Consider the following 18,174-nt stretch of genomic DNA (forward strand, 5'->3'; position numbering starts at 1 on the left):
CTTCTGAGACATTGGTTATTTTAGATAACCCCTCACCTCTTTTGTTGTACATTAATGCCATTTGTGGAACACCCACAGTGATAGACTCTCTGAATAGAAATAATCACCTTGCTTTCTAAATGTCTTAAAAGCAGATATATATAATTCAGCTATTCAAAAATTGTATACCTCCTTTTATTACTAATTATCTACCAACATCAAATATGATAATAGCTTCTCATACATGGCACTTCCAATGCATTCATAAAGTATCCATTTCTCACTGAAAGAAATATCTGTTTTCCAGATTGGTAAAAAAATATTTATGTATTTCACAAGTACAATATTGCATAAAATGGAATTGGTCTTATTTTCCATTTATAGTATACTAAGAGTAATCTTCGAAGTGTCTTGCTAGTTCACTGTGTTTCATTTTCTCTGTGAACAGTTCATCAAATACTTTCTTCTGTTTTGAAGTAAAGTAGTTTATCCAGTCACCCACAGCTCCTGGAAAAATTGGAAATCTATCAGACAAGAACCAATTTAAATGTATAGTAATCACAAAAGAAATCTGTCAGATTGATAAAATGTGGACAATTTCACCTCTTGGTGATAAGATGATGGGGGAATTATTTTTTCCTTCATTAGTTCATCTGTTTCTAATTTCTTTAGTAATTGTTGCATGTCAATTTGTATAGTTTAAAAAGTTATTTCTTAAAAGGAAAGGAAGATTAAAAATACACAAATATTCTACGTTTCTGGTAGTAGGCAAAAAGGGACCTCACCTAAACTTCAAGAAAACACAGCAAAGTGGATACACTGGCACTGCGTCTATTTTCCTGTCTGCGTACCTCCAGAGCCATAGCTGTGCCGGTAACATATCGTACAGGTGGGCAATAGATCTCATTTTAAGGAAATTTATTTTATAATATTGATAACAGAGACTTGAAAATACAATCAGTTATTCACATGATGTCATGTGATTGGAATATCATGTGTTTGGAAATTGAAATAAAATTGTAAATACAGTTGACCCTTGAACAATGTGAAGGTTGGAAGCACCCATCCTCTTCCCCAGTCAAAAATCCATGCATAACTTTTGACTCCGCAAACCGCCAATAGTCTACTGTTGACTGGAAGACTTACCAATAATATAAATAGTTGCTTAACACATATTTTGTGTATTAGATGTATTATATATTATATATTTTTAATGAAGAAAGCCAGAGAAAAGAAAATGTTATTAAGAAAACCATAAGGAAGAGAAAATACATTTTCAATATTTATTGAAAAATATCTGTGTATAAGTGGACCTGCATAGTTCAACCCATGTTACTCAAGGGACAGCTGTACTTTGCACAGCCCATTGGCCTCTCTCATTCTTATGAGTCACCCTCCCAGCCTTGGCCATAGCATCAAGCTCTCAGGACTGCCCTTCTCACATCCATTATGCACACTGTGCCACACCCTACTCCTGCATCTTGCCCACCAAGGTCTTCTGCTACTTCTGGCCCTATGCTTCATCCCTGGGGTCTACATGCGTTGTAACCAGTAAAATGGCATTTTATACTCCCACTACAAACAGTCATGTATCATTCTCTATTATCTTTTCTTTCCAGTGAGCTTACAAACCTTTCTGGTTATGGACTGTAATGTATTGTTCATGTGTATTCCTGCAGTACCAAATCCAGTGCTTCCCATATAGTGGATGCTCAATAAAACCCATGGTTTGATTAAATGTCAGACAATGTCACCTATAACTCAGAACTATATTATAACTTAAGAAATGTTTGGTGTTGATTTCCAGTCCAAACAAAACAAAACAAAACAAAAAAATGGAGTTTAAAAACAGCTAAAGTAGAATTCTTCTGTTTGAAAAAAAAAAAATTTAAAGGAAAGAAAGTACCAGAGCAAAGAGCCCAGAGTCAGGAAATGACATTGCTTCTAAAACACCTGACTTGGGGCACAAGGTCAGTTTCGATATTCATTGGTCCTTCCTGGTCCCCTTCCAGCTTCTGATATTAATTCACCTGGACCACAGCTGTCTTCTTCCATTTGACTTGATTTTTGTTTGCTTGTTTTCTGATTTATTCTTTTACTCTAACTTTCTTTTACTTTTTAAAAAATTTATAGTTTAAAAATAAAACAATAGCTATATTTGTATGTTAAAAAATACATATAAGCAAGAGAAGATAAAAAACAAGGGAATGTCCTCAGCTAACATGGCTAACAAGTTGGCTGGCATACATTCTTTCAGATGTTCTTTGAAAACATAAATGCATATATATTACATTTCAAATCACACAATTATAACCTAATTTCCCCCCACTTATTATACTTTATCTTCCCATATTAGTATTTATATACCAACAATGAAAGTTATAATGAATAGGGTAAGAATGTTTGGATTCAAATCTTGACTCTACCAGTGGCTAGTTATGTATCTTTGGACAAGAGGTTCAGGTGCTTAATATCTCAGTGAAATGTGGATAACATAAATACCATCCTCAAAGTCTGTTGCCAAAATCCAGAAAAACTAAGTAATGTGCCTGGCACATAGTAAAGCACTCAGTAAATGCTAGCTATTTTTACTTTATAATTTTTGTGACTCCATAGTAAAACTCTGTATGGAGGTAACTTAATATGTGTAACCATTTCTGATTAGTGAACTTTTAAGAGCATTTTAGGTTTTCATTGCTATAAGCAATATTTCTACATACATCCTGTACATACATATTTCTATATTTCTATAATTCTCCCTCTAGATTTTAGTATGTCAGAAGCCCTAAGACTTCTGAACTTATGTGAACTATCCTTGTTTGTCACTTTATGTCACCCTAGTCATTTTGGAGAATATCAGCTCTATTTCTGAGTTTAATGTACAGACAGCTGCAAGCACAAATTCTCCTCTGTAAAGTGAGGAATATTTCTGTACATCAAGAATTCTGAATCAACAACTGCTGCTTTGCAACTCCTCTTTTCAGATGATGGACCCCTCACTTCCACCTCATCCAGCAAACAGAAAGAATGAAGAAAACAGTCCCCACTGCTCCATCTTTGTGTTTAGTTCCTCATATAGTCCAAATGACCAACTGGTGCTCATGGTGATTAGTATCAGTGAGGATGTTTCTACTGTCAACCCTCTGCTTTGTTAGATACAGTGTAAAAGAACCACTTTTAGATAGAACTTAAATGCTTAGAATGAACTGTCAGCTACAACTATGTTGCTATGATTTCACCTGGAAATATCTGCTAAGGTCACAAATGTGGCAGGTCAGAGATGAACTCTGTTATCACTAGAGCAACACCTCTCAAGTTAGTAGGGCATGTTTGACCCTGGCTTTCTTCCCAATTCTGGCTGATCTCTTTTCTTGGCTTGTTTTGGGGCTGTTTCATTCCCATTGACATCAGGGTCCCTAGGGCTCCCCCTTCTGTCCAGTTCTCCACTAGCCCTTCCCACTGACCGTGAAAGATTTTGCCACATTTTACAATCTGCTTGCTGATGGCTCCGAAACTGATTTCTCAGTTGAGCTCGACCCGACAGGGACTCACTGCCACTGCCCAAATGATGATGATCAGTATTTCATACCTGGACTATTACAACAATCTCTACTGGACTTTTTGTGTCTGCTTTCATCTTCTAATCAATTTTCCATACGTGTTGCAGGTCCCTTCTTAAAAGAGCAAACAGTCCATCAAAGCTTTTACTCTCTGGCCCCAATCTCTTCAACTCCCTCATTGTGCTTCACACATCATACACCATTCTAGCACATGAAAGACCGCTTACTTTTTCTAGAAAATACCGTCCAATTCCATGTTGGTCTGAGCTTTCCTTCCTGCCATTAGCTCTTACTACCCAACTTGCTTCTAAGACATCACATTAGAGATTAGTAGAGATTTATCTCCTTCTCTGTGTTTCCATGCAGAAGAGCATCCTTAGATAACAATCCCAGTTCTCTCTCCACCTGTTACTTACTTCTGCAGGGTAAGTTGTCTGATTGTCGAGTTTGGGAAGGTGCACTGTCTACACTCATCAGCTCCCTTCTCTCTTCATGTCATGTACCATGCTCTTAGTGACCTGCTCCAATGGAAGGACAGGACTGCATTTGATTGGCTGAGACTAAGAGTATGTTTATAGAATTCAGAGTAATTTATTAGCAGACACACTGGGTCTACAGACCTGAGATGGATTCTTCAAATAATTTTACCATTTCTATCTGTTTGATACCTGTGTTTTTCTCTCAGCTGGTTCCTTAATGGGGCATAAAAATCTCAAAGTCTGGAAAGAATGCAATTCAAGAATTTCATTTAATAAACATTCACTGATGGATAACAATGTGTAATCTGTTGTGCTCAATACGGGGTGCACGATGGTGAAATGAGGGTTAAAAATGGTAAAATGCAACTACTTCCAAACATAAGCCCCAGGCAATACGCCATGTCCCTTTCTGACTTACCTTTCCTAAATACCAGTTTCCTATTAGATGTGAGTGCACAGATGGTCTTATTTGGATCACAGTTTTCTTTGGCTGCGTTATTTTTCATTTCCCTGAATGAAGATTTCCAAGCAATCTGATTAACTTCACTTTCGCTCACATTTACACCAAGGAAAGAAGTTATTTTCTTTATGCTTTTAGAAAGATCCTGAGCAAGAATAATAATAATAAAAAAAGTGTTACTTATCAAAACATCAAATTCATTCCCTGAAACTTGAAAACAGAATTCACTGATTGATTTTCTGTATTAAATTAATTTGACTTAAATTTTGATTGTTGAAATGTTAGGAAGGTCTTACCTTTTTCATTTCTTCATAGAATATAAATAAAATGTTTTTATCATTTTTGTGGTCTTCCCAGCTTAAAGTGTGATCAAACCAGGATCCATACACAACTAGAAGGAAAGAGAATTGTTGTGTTAATATTAAACATGGCTTTGGATCCCTGGGTTCTTCTCACTTTAGCAAAGTTATCAAAGCAAAGTATACACATGTTAGACTCTGGAATAAAAATATTTTCCTGAGAAGAGTTCAATTTCACGATTGTTTCAACTAAATACAATATTGCGAAATGAAGCTGAATAGTGATAGCTTTTAATAAGGCTGTGCTTGTTTTTCTTATTTTTAGTAAATATTTTTTTATCATTGGGAGAAATGACAACAGAAATACAGTGATACACATTTTTCCAATAATTGTGTTTTGATAACTGCTTTGGATCTTGGGAAAAACAGAGAAACATTGAGAACTTGTCATTTTCTTTCTGTAATGTGACATGATTTTTATAATTATAAGTTTGCAGCATAAAAAGTTGATAAACTCCTCCCACCACCATCATTAAAAATTTTTTTATTCAGGAATCTTAGTTCAAGGTTGAGAACTACAGACTTAAAGATTTATCAGTAGTTGATATTGTCTCTTTAATGGTTTTTTTATTGAATTTATTGGGGTGATCTTAATTAATACAATTATAAAGGTTTCAGGTACATAATTCCACAGTACATTATCTGTATGTCACATTGTGTGTTCACCACCCAAGTCAAGTGTCTCTTTAATGTTTTGTTAATTTGATAGACTTTAAAAATCTCCAAGGATTAAAAGTAAAATATTATCAGGCAAAGTAATCTCTATAGCCAAGATGATTAAAAACAGTGAGTAATTTACCACCACAAAAAGTTGACTAACTTGACAATCTAAAGTATAAAACAATAATTTAAAATACTACATATACATCTTTCTATGCATCTTTATAATCCAAAGATTTAATACTAGCTAATGCCCTAGTCATAAAAGAGTTAGCTATTAATGATTTCCTAGAGATCTGCTGACTGTTGGCTCATTTAATAAACATTTATTAGGCCAGACATTGAGCTATACACATTTGGAACATTAAAGCTTTGAATAAATTAAGGTATAATTAACTTCAAATTAAATGTAATTTTTCATGACTTCAGCTTCTAAGGAAGCCAAGGGCAAGAAAATAACTATAACATATTTTTGAAACAAGAATTTCTGGGACTACAGTGGTCTCATTAGAGCCAGACTAATTTTCTAGTATTCCTTGGACCCAAACAGCTGCACAAGAACTGGTTCTTAGAAGAGCTGTCCAGATAGTTTTCAGTTATCAGAGAGCTCACTGCTATTTCAAGGCCTTACATAATAGTTTGTCTTTAAATTACCCAAATTACCATATCAGTGATAAGGGTTTATCTCCCAAAAATGGCCAACATTTTCCCAAGCACAGACACATGGTGGGAGGAAGACTGATTTTTCTCTTACATAAATTTAGGAAGTTAACTAGTATCTCATTCTCTAGGCTACCTCAGTCTCAACCCACCTTGCCAACCCCCACCAGCAGCCATAGCCCACCCCTTGTGAATAATGCCACTGCTTAGAGTTGCTGGTAATATGGAGCCTTCAATAGTGTCAGGGGGAGCCCATGCTTCCGTGGCTGAAGGCGAGGTTGGCATAGAGAGCCAGAGTCACACTGTGGGGCCTGGGCGGGGGTGGGTGAGGTAGTGTAATTGACCGGTTCATTGTGGTTATTCTGGAGGAAATGTATTCTAACATATTCAAAATAGATTTAAGAGTAAACTTTTGGATCCTAGCCTGATCATAATTTGAGAACCAGCTGTTCTTTTATTAACTAATTAATTTATACTGTTTCAAAAAAAAAAACACTCAAGCTAGCCAAAAAAAAAAAAAAAAAAAAACACAAAAAACAAAACAAAACTAAAGAAATTGGCTAATGTGCTTTTTTCTCATTACTATAGGAAATTTTGGGATAAATTTTTAATCAGAATCTTCATTTTTCAGGTCATGAATAGAAAGAAATATATTTTCCAAACCAGAGATTCAAAATCTAGGTTTTATGGGAAATGCTTTTCTTCATATTCTTCACTTAATTATAAAATTACTCCACCACCACCTGGCTTTAATTAACATATGCCAGTATAGCCCTCCATCTGCTATCTAAAAATGACTTGTTCCTCGGCAATGGCCTTAAATACAAGGGTCTGGAGAGTAAGTCAACAATCTCTACTTTCTATAGATTTCCAGAATTCCTCCCTCTAGAGAATTCAGGCTCCTTTCAACATGTCCTTGGACTGACCGCTCTTTCCATCCTGGTTTCAGTTGGAAATTGACTTTCTCACCTCTCCCCTAAAGTCACTTGGGACTTTGATTTTAGCTTACGGTCTTCTGCATTATCTCAGGTCTTGCTACCAACTACAGTAGCTTTAATGGATAGTTTCTGTAACACCCTCCTTTGACTATTTTTGTTCCTTTTGATCTTGACATCTTTCCCTTTGGATATCCCTTCAACAATTTTCTCACCAATACCTTCAATCTCCTTGCCCCCTTCTAAGTTAATTTGATGACCCAAAAAAACACTCAGTATTGAATCAAAACACTTCACCTAAAAAAAAACACAAACCTGACCTTTCCATCTGACCTACTACTGCTGAGTTCTGATGAAGAAATTCATACCGCTCTGTATTTACACCACTGTAAATTCATTTTTCCAGTCTGGAGGGCCTCAAGATTGCCTGGCAACCCCATTTGTTCTGCATTAATACATTATCCTATTTTCAGCTGTTTCAAAGCTCCCATCTTTTTGCAAACCCTCTGCCCAACTCATAAGCAGTTATAATGAGCATCTCAGTGTCTAGGTCTTAGAATGCATTCTGATGGTAGATAATTGTGCAGAAAATGAAGCTCACTGGATAAAGTGCTTTAGGAAATAAAATGGTGGAGACAGGGCTCTAGAGAATAATAAGAAAATGCTAAAACATTGTTTCATTAAAATATTAATCTACCAGGATACTGCCAGAATACAATTTATAGTTATTGTTTAATTTGAAAACCTAAACTGTTTGAAGGATAAATTACACGATTAGATAAATGTGTCACTATCTTTATCTTTATTGTACTGCCCTGTTATGTAATTTGTAATTATGTTTATGGTTTGAAGACTGGTTTGGTTATTGTGATGCTTTACTTATAAAATAATCTTGTTAGATAAATATCTACTTGTAATATTTCCACCTTACTGTGAAATTATTTAAAAGTATTCATGTCTTTAAAAGTGTGTCTGATAGAATAAGTCAATGGATTTTTACAGCAAAATTTAACCATTACTTATTTTAAACCAGTGGTCCCCAACCCCCGGGCCGCAGACCAGTACCGGTCCGTGGGCCATTTGGTATCGGTCTGCAGAGAAAGAATAAATAACTTACATTATTTCTGTTTTATTTATATTTAAGTCTGAACGATGTTTTATTTTTTAAAAATGACCAGATTCCCTCTGTTACATCTGTCTAAGGCTCACTCTTGACGCTTGTCTCGTAAGTTCAACAATTATATCAATATATAAAAATACTACAGTTTGGGGACCACTGTTTTTAACCTCTAAATAATCCTACAAAATAGACAGTTTTATCGGTCTTATTTTACATTAGGAGTCTGAACCTTAGACTGGTGAGCAATTGTCCAAAATCACACAGAGTGAATTATTGTCAGGACCTGATCACAGGTCTTCTGCCCCTATAGCTTGTTCTTTCTACTATAGCATGTTGTCCTTTGCAAAAGAAATAATCCTACCCTCAAAAACTCAATGAAGAACATCCCCAAAACACAGTCATATACATATCACACACACACACACACACACACAGGAAAACAAACAATCTTATAAAAGTAAAATCTGAAGCAAGTAGATGTTAAAAAAACTTGAGTGATTCAGTAACTAGTCCAGTGTCTACAGGGTTTGCTCAGGCTGGATTACCCAATTGCTGAATACTTACAAATCAAATCTTTTCACAATGAAAACCATTAACTCACCCAAGAAGGTGCAGAAGAATCACCTGGAATATTATTTCCAACCACACTTTGCCCTTCCAGATACACTGCTACAACTCTGGAGACTGTGATAACAAAGGTCAATTTTCTCACACACTAGCTTGCTTCCTTGTATATGGCCTGGGTTGGCCTTTCTATGATCACATTCATAGAAAAATAATCTCTACAACAGAATCAGTCAAACCATACCCTATACTTGCTTTGCCTTGCGAGCACTGCAAAATTTTAGAGACATGGTCAAAAGAGATCATACGGTGGTGAGGGAGGAATAGCGAACCAGAGTGTGTAATAATGGGAGACAATTGCAACTATTTTTCTTGAGAAAAAGCAGACTCAAGATCTATTTTAAAAAATAATTTATGTATTTAAACTCTGCCTATTCCAAAAATGGAATTGAGGCAGAGTGAGGCATGTTAGCTATCTTCAAATATTTAGAAGGCTAGAAGTTGTGGAAGAGGAATTAATGATCAGGGCACAATTGTTTTGGCTGGACGAGTTATGGTACAGTGGTAAGACCAAAGATTTTGGAGCTGACAATTGAATTTAAATTGTCGTTCTGCTCCTTATTAGCTATGCATCTAATGACAAGTTATTTGGCCTCCCAAGGTCTGCATTTTCGACAGCTATATAATGAGGATAATAACATCCAGCTCATGTGTTCTAGTGAGGATGAAAAGGGCTCATGTTTGCATCGCACTACTTAGCTAAGTGTCTGTATCATATGGTAAGATTTTTTTTGTACTGTTTTAGAAGTACCAAGATGAAATGTGTTTCCTTTGGAGCAGGAGTGGGTAGTGTAAACCTGCTGTCAAGGTTAAGAAGTTCAAGCTTATCTTGATATTTCTTGGAGATATTGTATAGGTAATTCAAACATCAAGTGGATGTTTTAAACAGATGACCTTTACTGTATCTGTCATCCTGTAACTTTATGATTCTACTAAATGTATGCCATTCAACAAAGAAGTAGAGGGGTTGAAATAGTATGAAAATAGCATATTTTGGCCCTGGCCGGTTGGCTCAGCAGTGGAGCGTCGGCCTGGCGTGCGGAGGTCCCAAGTTCGATTCCCGGCTGGGGCACACAGAAGAGGCACCCATCTGCTTCTCCACCCCTCCCCCTCTCCTTCCTCTCTGTCTCTCTCTTCCCCTTCCGCAGCCGAGGCTCCATTGGAGCAAAAGCTGGCCCGGGCGCTGGGGATGGCTCCTTGGCCTCTGCCCCAGATGCTAGAGTGGCTCTGGTTGCGACAGAGCGACCCCCCTGAGGGGCAGAGCATCACCCCCTGGTGGGCAGAGCTTCGCCCCTGGTGGGCGTGCCGGGTGGATCCTGGTCGGGCGCATGCGGGAGTCTGACTGCCTCCCTGTTTCCAGCTTCAGAAAAATACAAAAAAAAAAAAAAAAAAAAGCATATTTTTCCAAAACAATTGTGCAAAACAAAGTATTAAACCTTGTTGATGACTTCCCCATGTCCTCTTGTTATGGTTAGAGCTGCTGTGGCCTCTCTTAAATTAACAAGCAAAAACACAACAATGTAGATGTAAAATAGTGAAACTAGCAATTAAGAAATACTCTAAGCCCACTAAGAGATAAGATCTTCTGGGTACACACCATTTCTAAATCATGTCTCTTTTAGATTCTGTATTGTCTTGGTATATTATTTTCGTTGAATATACCTTGGAAATTTAAAAGTTTTTTTTAAGTGTTCCAGACACCACAGTCAGTAAAATGTTAATAAATTCAAAGGTCTTGCATAGTAGTGGGACCAACTTATGCTACGCAGCTCAAATGCTGTATTGTTGTGGTGTTTTCAGGATAAATTACTTTCGGTTAGTTTCTATAAAACCAAGTACCCAGATAGCTAATTCTTTCACATTTGTTTGATGTGGGGTATGTGAGGGGTTGTGTGTGTTGTCTGTGTTGTGTTTTTCTCCGTGCAGGTGTATGAAGCATGCTCCAGGCTACCTGTGTAGCTTTCGGCTGTGTCTCACTGGGCTCCATCCAGTTAGTGCACAGCTATTTCACTGAAAAACTGGTGGTGCATGAAAAGAAGAGATGTTGGATCAGTATTCAGCTTAATAAGAAATCGTTAATAGGTACTACCCACGTGTGATAAGAAACACTGTGAAAAAGCACAATGAGAAAGAATTTCTTAGAAGTAAAAGAATAATCTATTCCAGGATGTACTTCTGAAAGTAGGTGTTAGAATCTATTTAAACTTTTGGAAAATGCTTTCATTTTGAGCAGAAAGGTTCACTTTATATTATATTATGAATTAAAAAAAAACATTGTTATATTTACCGTTTCCTCTTAGGAACAGCTCTAAAAACGCAGCCCAGGTTTCAGCACCAGGGAGATTGGGGTTATCTCTGTAGTAGTGGAATAGAGAAACAGCTGTGTCTTTTGGATTCCTAATGATGCAGATAATCTGTTTAAAAAAAATCAATTTATTTTTTAGTGGAAATTGTCCCAACACAAAACATTTCCTGAAAGAAAGTAGAAGCTGGTACTGGAAATATCAGAGGGACATTTTGTAAAGTATGATTGTCTAACCACTGTGCATACACTTGAAACTAACACAAAATAATATTAAATGAAAACTATAATTTTTTTTCTTCTTTTCCAAGTTGAGAGGAGAAGAGATAGAGAAACAGACTTCTGCATGTGCCCAACCAGGATCCACCCAGCAACCCCTGTCTGGGGTCGATGCTCTTCCTATCTGGGACCATGTTCACAACCAAGCTATTATTAGCACCTAAGGTGGAGGCTCCATGGAGCCATCCTTAGTGCCAGAGGCCAACTTGCTTGAACCAATTGAGCTATGGTTGCGGGAGGGAAAGAGGGGGGAGAAGGGGAGGGGTAGTGATGTAGAAGCAGATGGGCACTTCTCCTGTGTGCCCTGACTGGGAATCAAACCAGGGACATCCACATGCTGGCCAATGCCCTACCACTAAGCCAACCAGTCAGGGCCTGTAAACTGTCATTTAAAAAATAAGTTTAGCCTGATCTATTGTGGTGCAGTAGATTAAAACCTCGACCTGAAACTCTGAGGTTGCTGGTTTGAAACCCTGGGCTTGCCTGGTCAAGGCACATATGGGAGTTGATGCTTCCTGCTCCTCCCCTTCTCTCTCTCTCTCTCTCTCTCTCTCTCTCTCTCCTCTCTGAAATGAATAAATAATAAAAAATAAAAATAATTAAAATACAAGAGATAACTATTTAGAAAAATAAAATTAAAAAAAATAAGTTTAAATAAAAACATGTAAAAAAAAAAAGAAAGTAGAAGCTAAACTTACATATGCCAGTCATGATGTTTTGGCAGCTTCAGCTAATTATTAAACAGAGGTTTAAGCCAGGATTTCTTAACCCTTACTGTGCATAAGAACTGTCAAGGGATCTTGTTAAAATGCAGATTCTGATTCAAGAGGTTCAGGATTAAGCATAGCATCCTGCATTTCTAACGAGTTCCTAGGAGATGTTGATGCTGCCAACTCACAACCGCATTTTTTAAATTTATGTTCTCCTATCTTTTTAGGGGTGGACATGAGAAACCCCTATTCATTTACAGAATGAGATTTCTAAGTATCCATTTATTATAAAATATGATTTACATACAGTAATATTTCTTACAAATTTTCTATTTTTATTTATAGAAAGATTGATGTTTTGGAATTTCCTTTTTCTACAGTTTAATCCCCCAAAGTGTAAGGAATCTGAGATACCCTACCAATTTACATAAACAGTGCAACTGTAATTTAATTCAAGTCAATATATATTTATATAATACTACTATATATGAGGCAGTTTGCAACATTCCAGGCCCAAGGAATTTAATGATGAGAAAGACAGAAATGGTTGTAGCCCTTTTAAAACTTGCAGTCAGGTATGGACCATTCTGGACAATGCAATGCTTTGAGGGTTATGTTAAGGATCTACATAGTTCAATAGGAGAATATAAGAAATCTTAGAAAACCAGTGTAAGAAGTTGGATATAAAAGGACTATTAGTTCGTCATAGTCAACATTACATGAGTACCAGATATTCTATCTCATTTTCATTTGACATCCAGGGTGAACACAATTTACTTAGGTAAGAAAGTGTTTACTGCCTGACCTGTGGTGGCGCAGTGGATAAAGGGTTGACCTGGGAACACTGAGGTCTCCGGTTCAAAACACTGGGCTTGGCTGGCCAAGGCACATATGAGAGTTGATGCTTTCTGCTCCTCTCCCTTCTCTCTCTCTCTCTCTCTCTCTCTCTCTCTCTCTGTCTCTCTAAAAAAAACTGAATAAAGTTAAAAATAAAATTAAAAAAAAAAGAAAGTGTTTACTGAGTCATTTTTAATGCCTATCTTTCTGTAGTGTGCTCATAGCACAGGTATTGTGCATGACACGAACAGCACCTGCTCCTCCTTTCTGGAGCCCTGTGCGAAGGTCACTGTGCACAGGAATGAAGAGCCAGCTTAACTCCTCACCCCCATTATCCTCTCTTTGCCACAACAGGTAAAATTGGGGAGTAAGCCAACACCTCGGGCTTTTTCTAATTGCTCTAGGCTTCTGGAACAGATTCATAGAACTAAGGCTCAAAGAACACAGTTTAAAGATTCACTACTTTCACAGAAAGTGATAAAATGGCAGTATTTTTATCCATCCAGGTGGAGATTTTTTTGAGGGAGGCAGGTAGAGAGAAGAATATTTTAGGGCTTTTGGAGAATCCCCAAAGTTACATGTCAGTATTATCTAGTTGGAAAGACAATAAATGCAACTCATTAATACATATTTTGCCAAAAGATGTTAAAAGAATGTACTCCATAACTATGTATGGTGATGAGTGTTCAGCAGATTTACTGTGGTGATCATTTCGCAGTAGATACAAATATCGAATCATTATGCTCTACATCTGAAACTAATATAATGTTATACGTCAATTATACTAAAAAACCATGTGAAAAGAATGTATTCTAGTAAATCATAAGAAATATTAGGAGAAAGTTGAGTTACAGAAAGGCAAGGCAGAATAGTACTCTGGAAAAAAATTAAACATGAACTAAATATCATGAAATGAGTCTAAAACATACATTTGTCATAAGAGAGTTTGGAAACAAAAAGGGAAAGTCAAATTAAGAAGAAACTATAGGAGGCCTAGTAGGGTTTTGAGCTGGGAGGAAGGTTGGAAGAGGGACTTGCTGTCTGATGGCTCTGCAGGAGCAGATAAAGCTTGTCCAGCCCCTGAGCCCTTAGCGCTAGGCCATCAGTAACAGAGGACAGCTCATCCTCTTGGGAGACCAGGGCACCAGAGTCTCAGACTCATTAGAGGGGAAAGGGTTGTCCCTTAAGGCCGTACCTTTAGTGTGGTAGCTGAAAGAAACACACCCTAACCTTTCTGAACTTCAGTTTCTTTGCTTATGAAAAGTAAAATACCCACTCCTCTGATTTTTGTCAAGTGTTTGTAAAACACAGCTCAGTGTCTGGTAGCCATTAATTATGATTGTTACTGCGTTGCCCTGAGTAAGGGTTACTGAGCTCCCCAGACTCCTTTTCTCCACAGATCTCTCTCTCTCTCTCTCTCTCTCTCTCTCTCTCTCTCTCTCTGTCTTAGAGACAGTCTGAAATGAACATGCTCCAATGAATCAAAGTGTAATCAAGTTAGTAAACCTTCACCTGTTTTGACAACTTTGCTGGGGATAAAGGCAAAACTATGGCATTTGCCTCTGGTTGACTATTTACTTTTTGGAGGCAGAAGAATAGATGGGGTACATAGATGCATTGTGATCATAGAGTATAATCATAGGAATAGCTGCTTTGATTTGTGCACATTTGACTGGCAGGTTATTTTTGGAATATGGTGGATATTGTTTAAAAAGGCTTCATTACTGAGACCTTGTTACAATAATCACATGTGTCTTGCCTTTGCTCTTCAATTCTTTTTCTGATTAAAACAGAAAAATTTTAATGCTCCTTATATAGACATTTGTAAAGAAAATAAAATCTAACCTTAATGTCATACCATGGAACACCACTCGGTATGTTGTTGTATTTACATCTAGACTTTTTTTCCATGTATGTATATGTAGATTTTAATTAAATTGAGGTTATTCAATATATATGTCTTTTAAACATGCTTTCTACTTAACCTTATATTATAAGCATTTCTCCATGAAAACATGAATTTATAAAAGATATGAAAATATAAAATATTCTTTAAAATTATAGTTAACATTAAAAATAATAATGTGGTCACTTTATTTTAAAAATAAGTTGAGGTAACTATTCTTTAACCTTTTATAGACAATATTTAATTCTTTTCCTATATAATTCCTTGAAAAAATAATAGATAAAGTAATTAAAATAACATTAAGGCAACTTGTCTTTTTCTAGACATCAATATTTAAAGTAAAAAGATTTTTCAAAAAATAATAAAGTAAAAAGATTAAAATCAGATTCTGAATAGAATAAAACATTGTCTAATAACAGCTCATTATTTCAGTCATAATCTTTTATTACTGAAAGATTATTAAAATAATTTTTATGAGCTAGATATTATGGTCACACCTATACATGCATTGTCTTATTCAATCTTGACCATACTATATGAGACTGATACCCTTATTCCTGTATCAAGTGAAAAAAACCAAGGATCAGAGAGCATCAGCAGTTTTCCAAGGTCACACATATTGTAAGTGGCAGAGCAAGAATTCAAGCTCAGTTCTTTGGTATTCCCAAGTTTCCACCCTTCACCGTTGAACTTACCTTGCATTGTTTTTGTTTAATATCCATTGGTAGCATGTTATAGCTCAAATGTGTTGGAATAACTCTTCTCTTACAACACATTTTTAGCTCTTCAAATTTAGAAATGTCTCCCAATTCAATTGGAGATGTTAGAGTAATTTCAGCGTTGGGAATGTTCTCAATGACTTTTGCAATCCAGTGAGTGCCTTTACATAAAAAATAAAATGAAATTCATTTTTAATTAGCATTAGGCTATAAAAGCAATGAACACATTAATTTTATTATAAATAGTTAGTTTTACCTCTTGACACCCATTGAAACCTGTTAAAACACTTAAGATGTTAATTCATTATACACAAAGAATTACATTTTTAAAACATGAAGAGATATGAAAACTGTAAACACTGTTTCCTCAGCTTGAAATACTTTTCTATGCTACCACTCAGCTCTAGCACCTTCTCCAATTCACAAATACACAGATCTTTCTATACACAGTTCCTACTGACCCTGCACGCTCATGCATCTTCCTCTTCTATGAACTGTATTCTGAGTTCCCCACTCCCTTGAAATAACTGTTCACTCTATAGGTCCCCTCAAAATAACACACACCAGAGTACATCTGCCATTGCTTGTACAGTATTTATGTCTATCCCCCCATTTCCCCCTTGAAGATAGATACTGGATCTTATTTTCATTTGTGTGTGAATACAGAGTAGTTGTGCAAACAAAGCATTAGAACAAGGAACAAATGGTATATTCAAAGATTGTAGAGATACAAGCCTGCCACCTTGAGGTCTGGAAGGAATACCATTTTCTATTTACTTAAAGCAATGTGGATGTGCTCCAACATTGTAGATAGACACTGGGAAGTGGGAGCAGGAAAGCAGAAGTTTGGGTCGGGAGGATGTTTTGCTAATTTGAAAGCAATATCCCTGAAGAATTTAAATCAGCATTCGTTTCCATTTATCTCATTGGAATTACAATTTTACAGTAATAAATATTCATAGTTTAAATAGCACTCTCATTTGCATTATGTTTTAAGTTTAAGACTATTTTAAGTTATAATTTTAATGTCTTAAGTACTTCTAATTATAATATTCATACAAATGTTACTTACATAGTAGTAATAGTTGAGTTATTTTAACAAAATATATTGATTTCTTCTGATGAAGAATAGAGAATATGCAGTTTTGTGCTGCAAAGAAGATCTCCTGGCAGTTGGTGGGAAGATGTCAATTTATAGGCACTGATATGTACAGGGAAGCTTTATATATGGCTGTTTATATATGGTATAAATTAGCCACCTGTTCCAAGAACCATAAGAGTATCACAAATTACTCTCTAAACTAACATGTCTATTTAAGATAAGATATATTTAGTCACAGAGGAACCTATTGCACAGCAAGTATACAGTACTGAGGTATTCTGGAGGCAATCAGTTATTTTCCATTTGCAGCAATATTTTCCAATAAAAGATATATATATATATATGGTTTATATTTATTCTCAAAAATACCCTGAGAGATCTGGCCCTATATGAAATTTGCCTTACAATTTGATGAGGGGACTAAAGTACACATACAACTAACGCAAAGGAAACTTGGCTCTTAGTTGTTGAACCCCGGGTAGCAGGTATATATATGCTTATCCACACTCATCCACTATTCTGGAAATAGCAACAGGCTAGTTGGATATTATATAGTCTGATCATCTTTAAGAATAAAATTAATATATCATTCATTTAAATAACAGGCATAAACTTTAATAATAAAAGTATTTATGGTTCTTATTAGCACAGAAGAAAAAAACTATTTATTTATAGATCAATAATTAAGTATAAATGGAACAAACACATTTTATCATTATGTCTGGCACAATTCATGAAGAAAACTATAATGTTATAGATATGCTTAATATATATATCATTTATATGTCTTCATGAATAAAATAAGAACAAAAGTGTAGTAAAGCTCTAATTTCTGCAGTTGAATTTTTTCAGAGCCTATATTTTGTCTCTCTACTGTCAAACTTTTTTTATTAGAATAAGCATTTAGGATACTTGAATTACATGTGGAAAATTCTGATAAAACAAATGTTTTATTATTATATTTATTATTACTGTATTCCTACATTTACAAAATACATTAAAACAAACCTTACCAGATTTCGGATAGGAAACCAGAAATACATCATCTTCTCTTGCATTGAAAGAATCCAGGGAATTTAGAAGTTCTTCTGAAGACATGGTAGAAAAGAGAATCTCCTTAAATTTATGAAGAACACTTGACTGGTTCTGGGATGACATCTTTCAGCAAATCAATCAAAAATTATTTATTAAACACTAACTTTATACAAGGCAAAGAGCAAGTATGGTCCTTTATTTTTACCCTAGCTCAGTAGCAATGGAATCTTAGAATTACTGAGCTGGTATTCCAACTAGAAGAACTTATATATATATATGTATATTTTGCAATCGTCACAACTAATTTTTAAACCATAACTGAGTCAAAGTTTACTGCAAAAATAATGTTATCTGAATTTTGCTGATAACACATATAACAAATTATTTCCCCTACTTATTACTCAGAATAGTTTCTGTACAAAGCTTTCACGCTATTGAAATGTAATCA

The 18,174-nt window shown here is 35.7% G+C and overlaps 1 protein-coding gene across 1 annotated transcript; it reads right to left on the minus strand.

Annotated features, from left to right (window-relative positions):
* Nucleotides 1–367: 367 nt before the first annotated feature.
* On the minus strand, nucleotides 368–17,849 carry LOC136320078 (sulfotransferase 6B1-like). Its single transcript, XM_066253226.1, has 6 exons — nucleotides 17,705–17,849; nucleotides 15,566–15,750; nucleotides 11,124–11,250; nucleotides 4,775–4,869; nucleotides 4,437–4,623; nucleotides 368–486 (listed from the first exon to the last, which is right to left on the minus strand). The coding sequence occupies exons 1-6, from the start codon at nucleotides 17,847–17,849 to the stop codon at nucleotides 368–370; spliced, it is 858 nt and encodes a 285-aa protein (XP_066109323.1).
* Between the last annotated feature and the right edge of the window lie 325 nt (nucleotides 17,850–18,174).

The sequence above is a fragment of the Saccopteryx bilineata genome, chromosome 1 (genome assembly GCF_036850765.1).
Source record: "Saccopteryx bilineata isolate mSacBil1 chromosome 1, mSacBil1_pri_phased_curated, whole genome shotgun sequence".
Lineage (NCBI taxonomy): Eukaryota > Metazoa > Chordata > Mammalia > Chiroptera > Emballonuridae > Saccopteryx > Saccopteryx bilineata.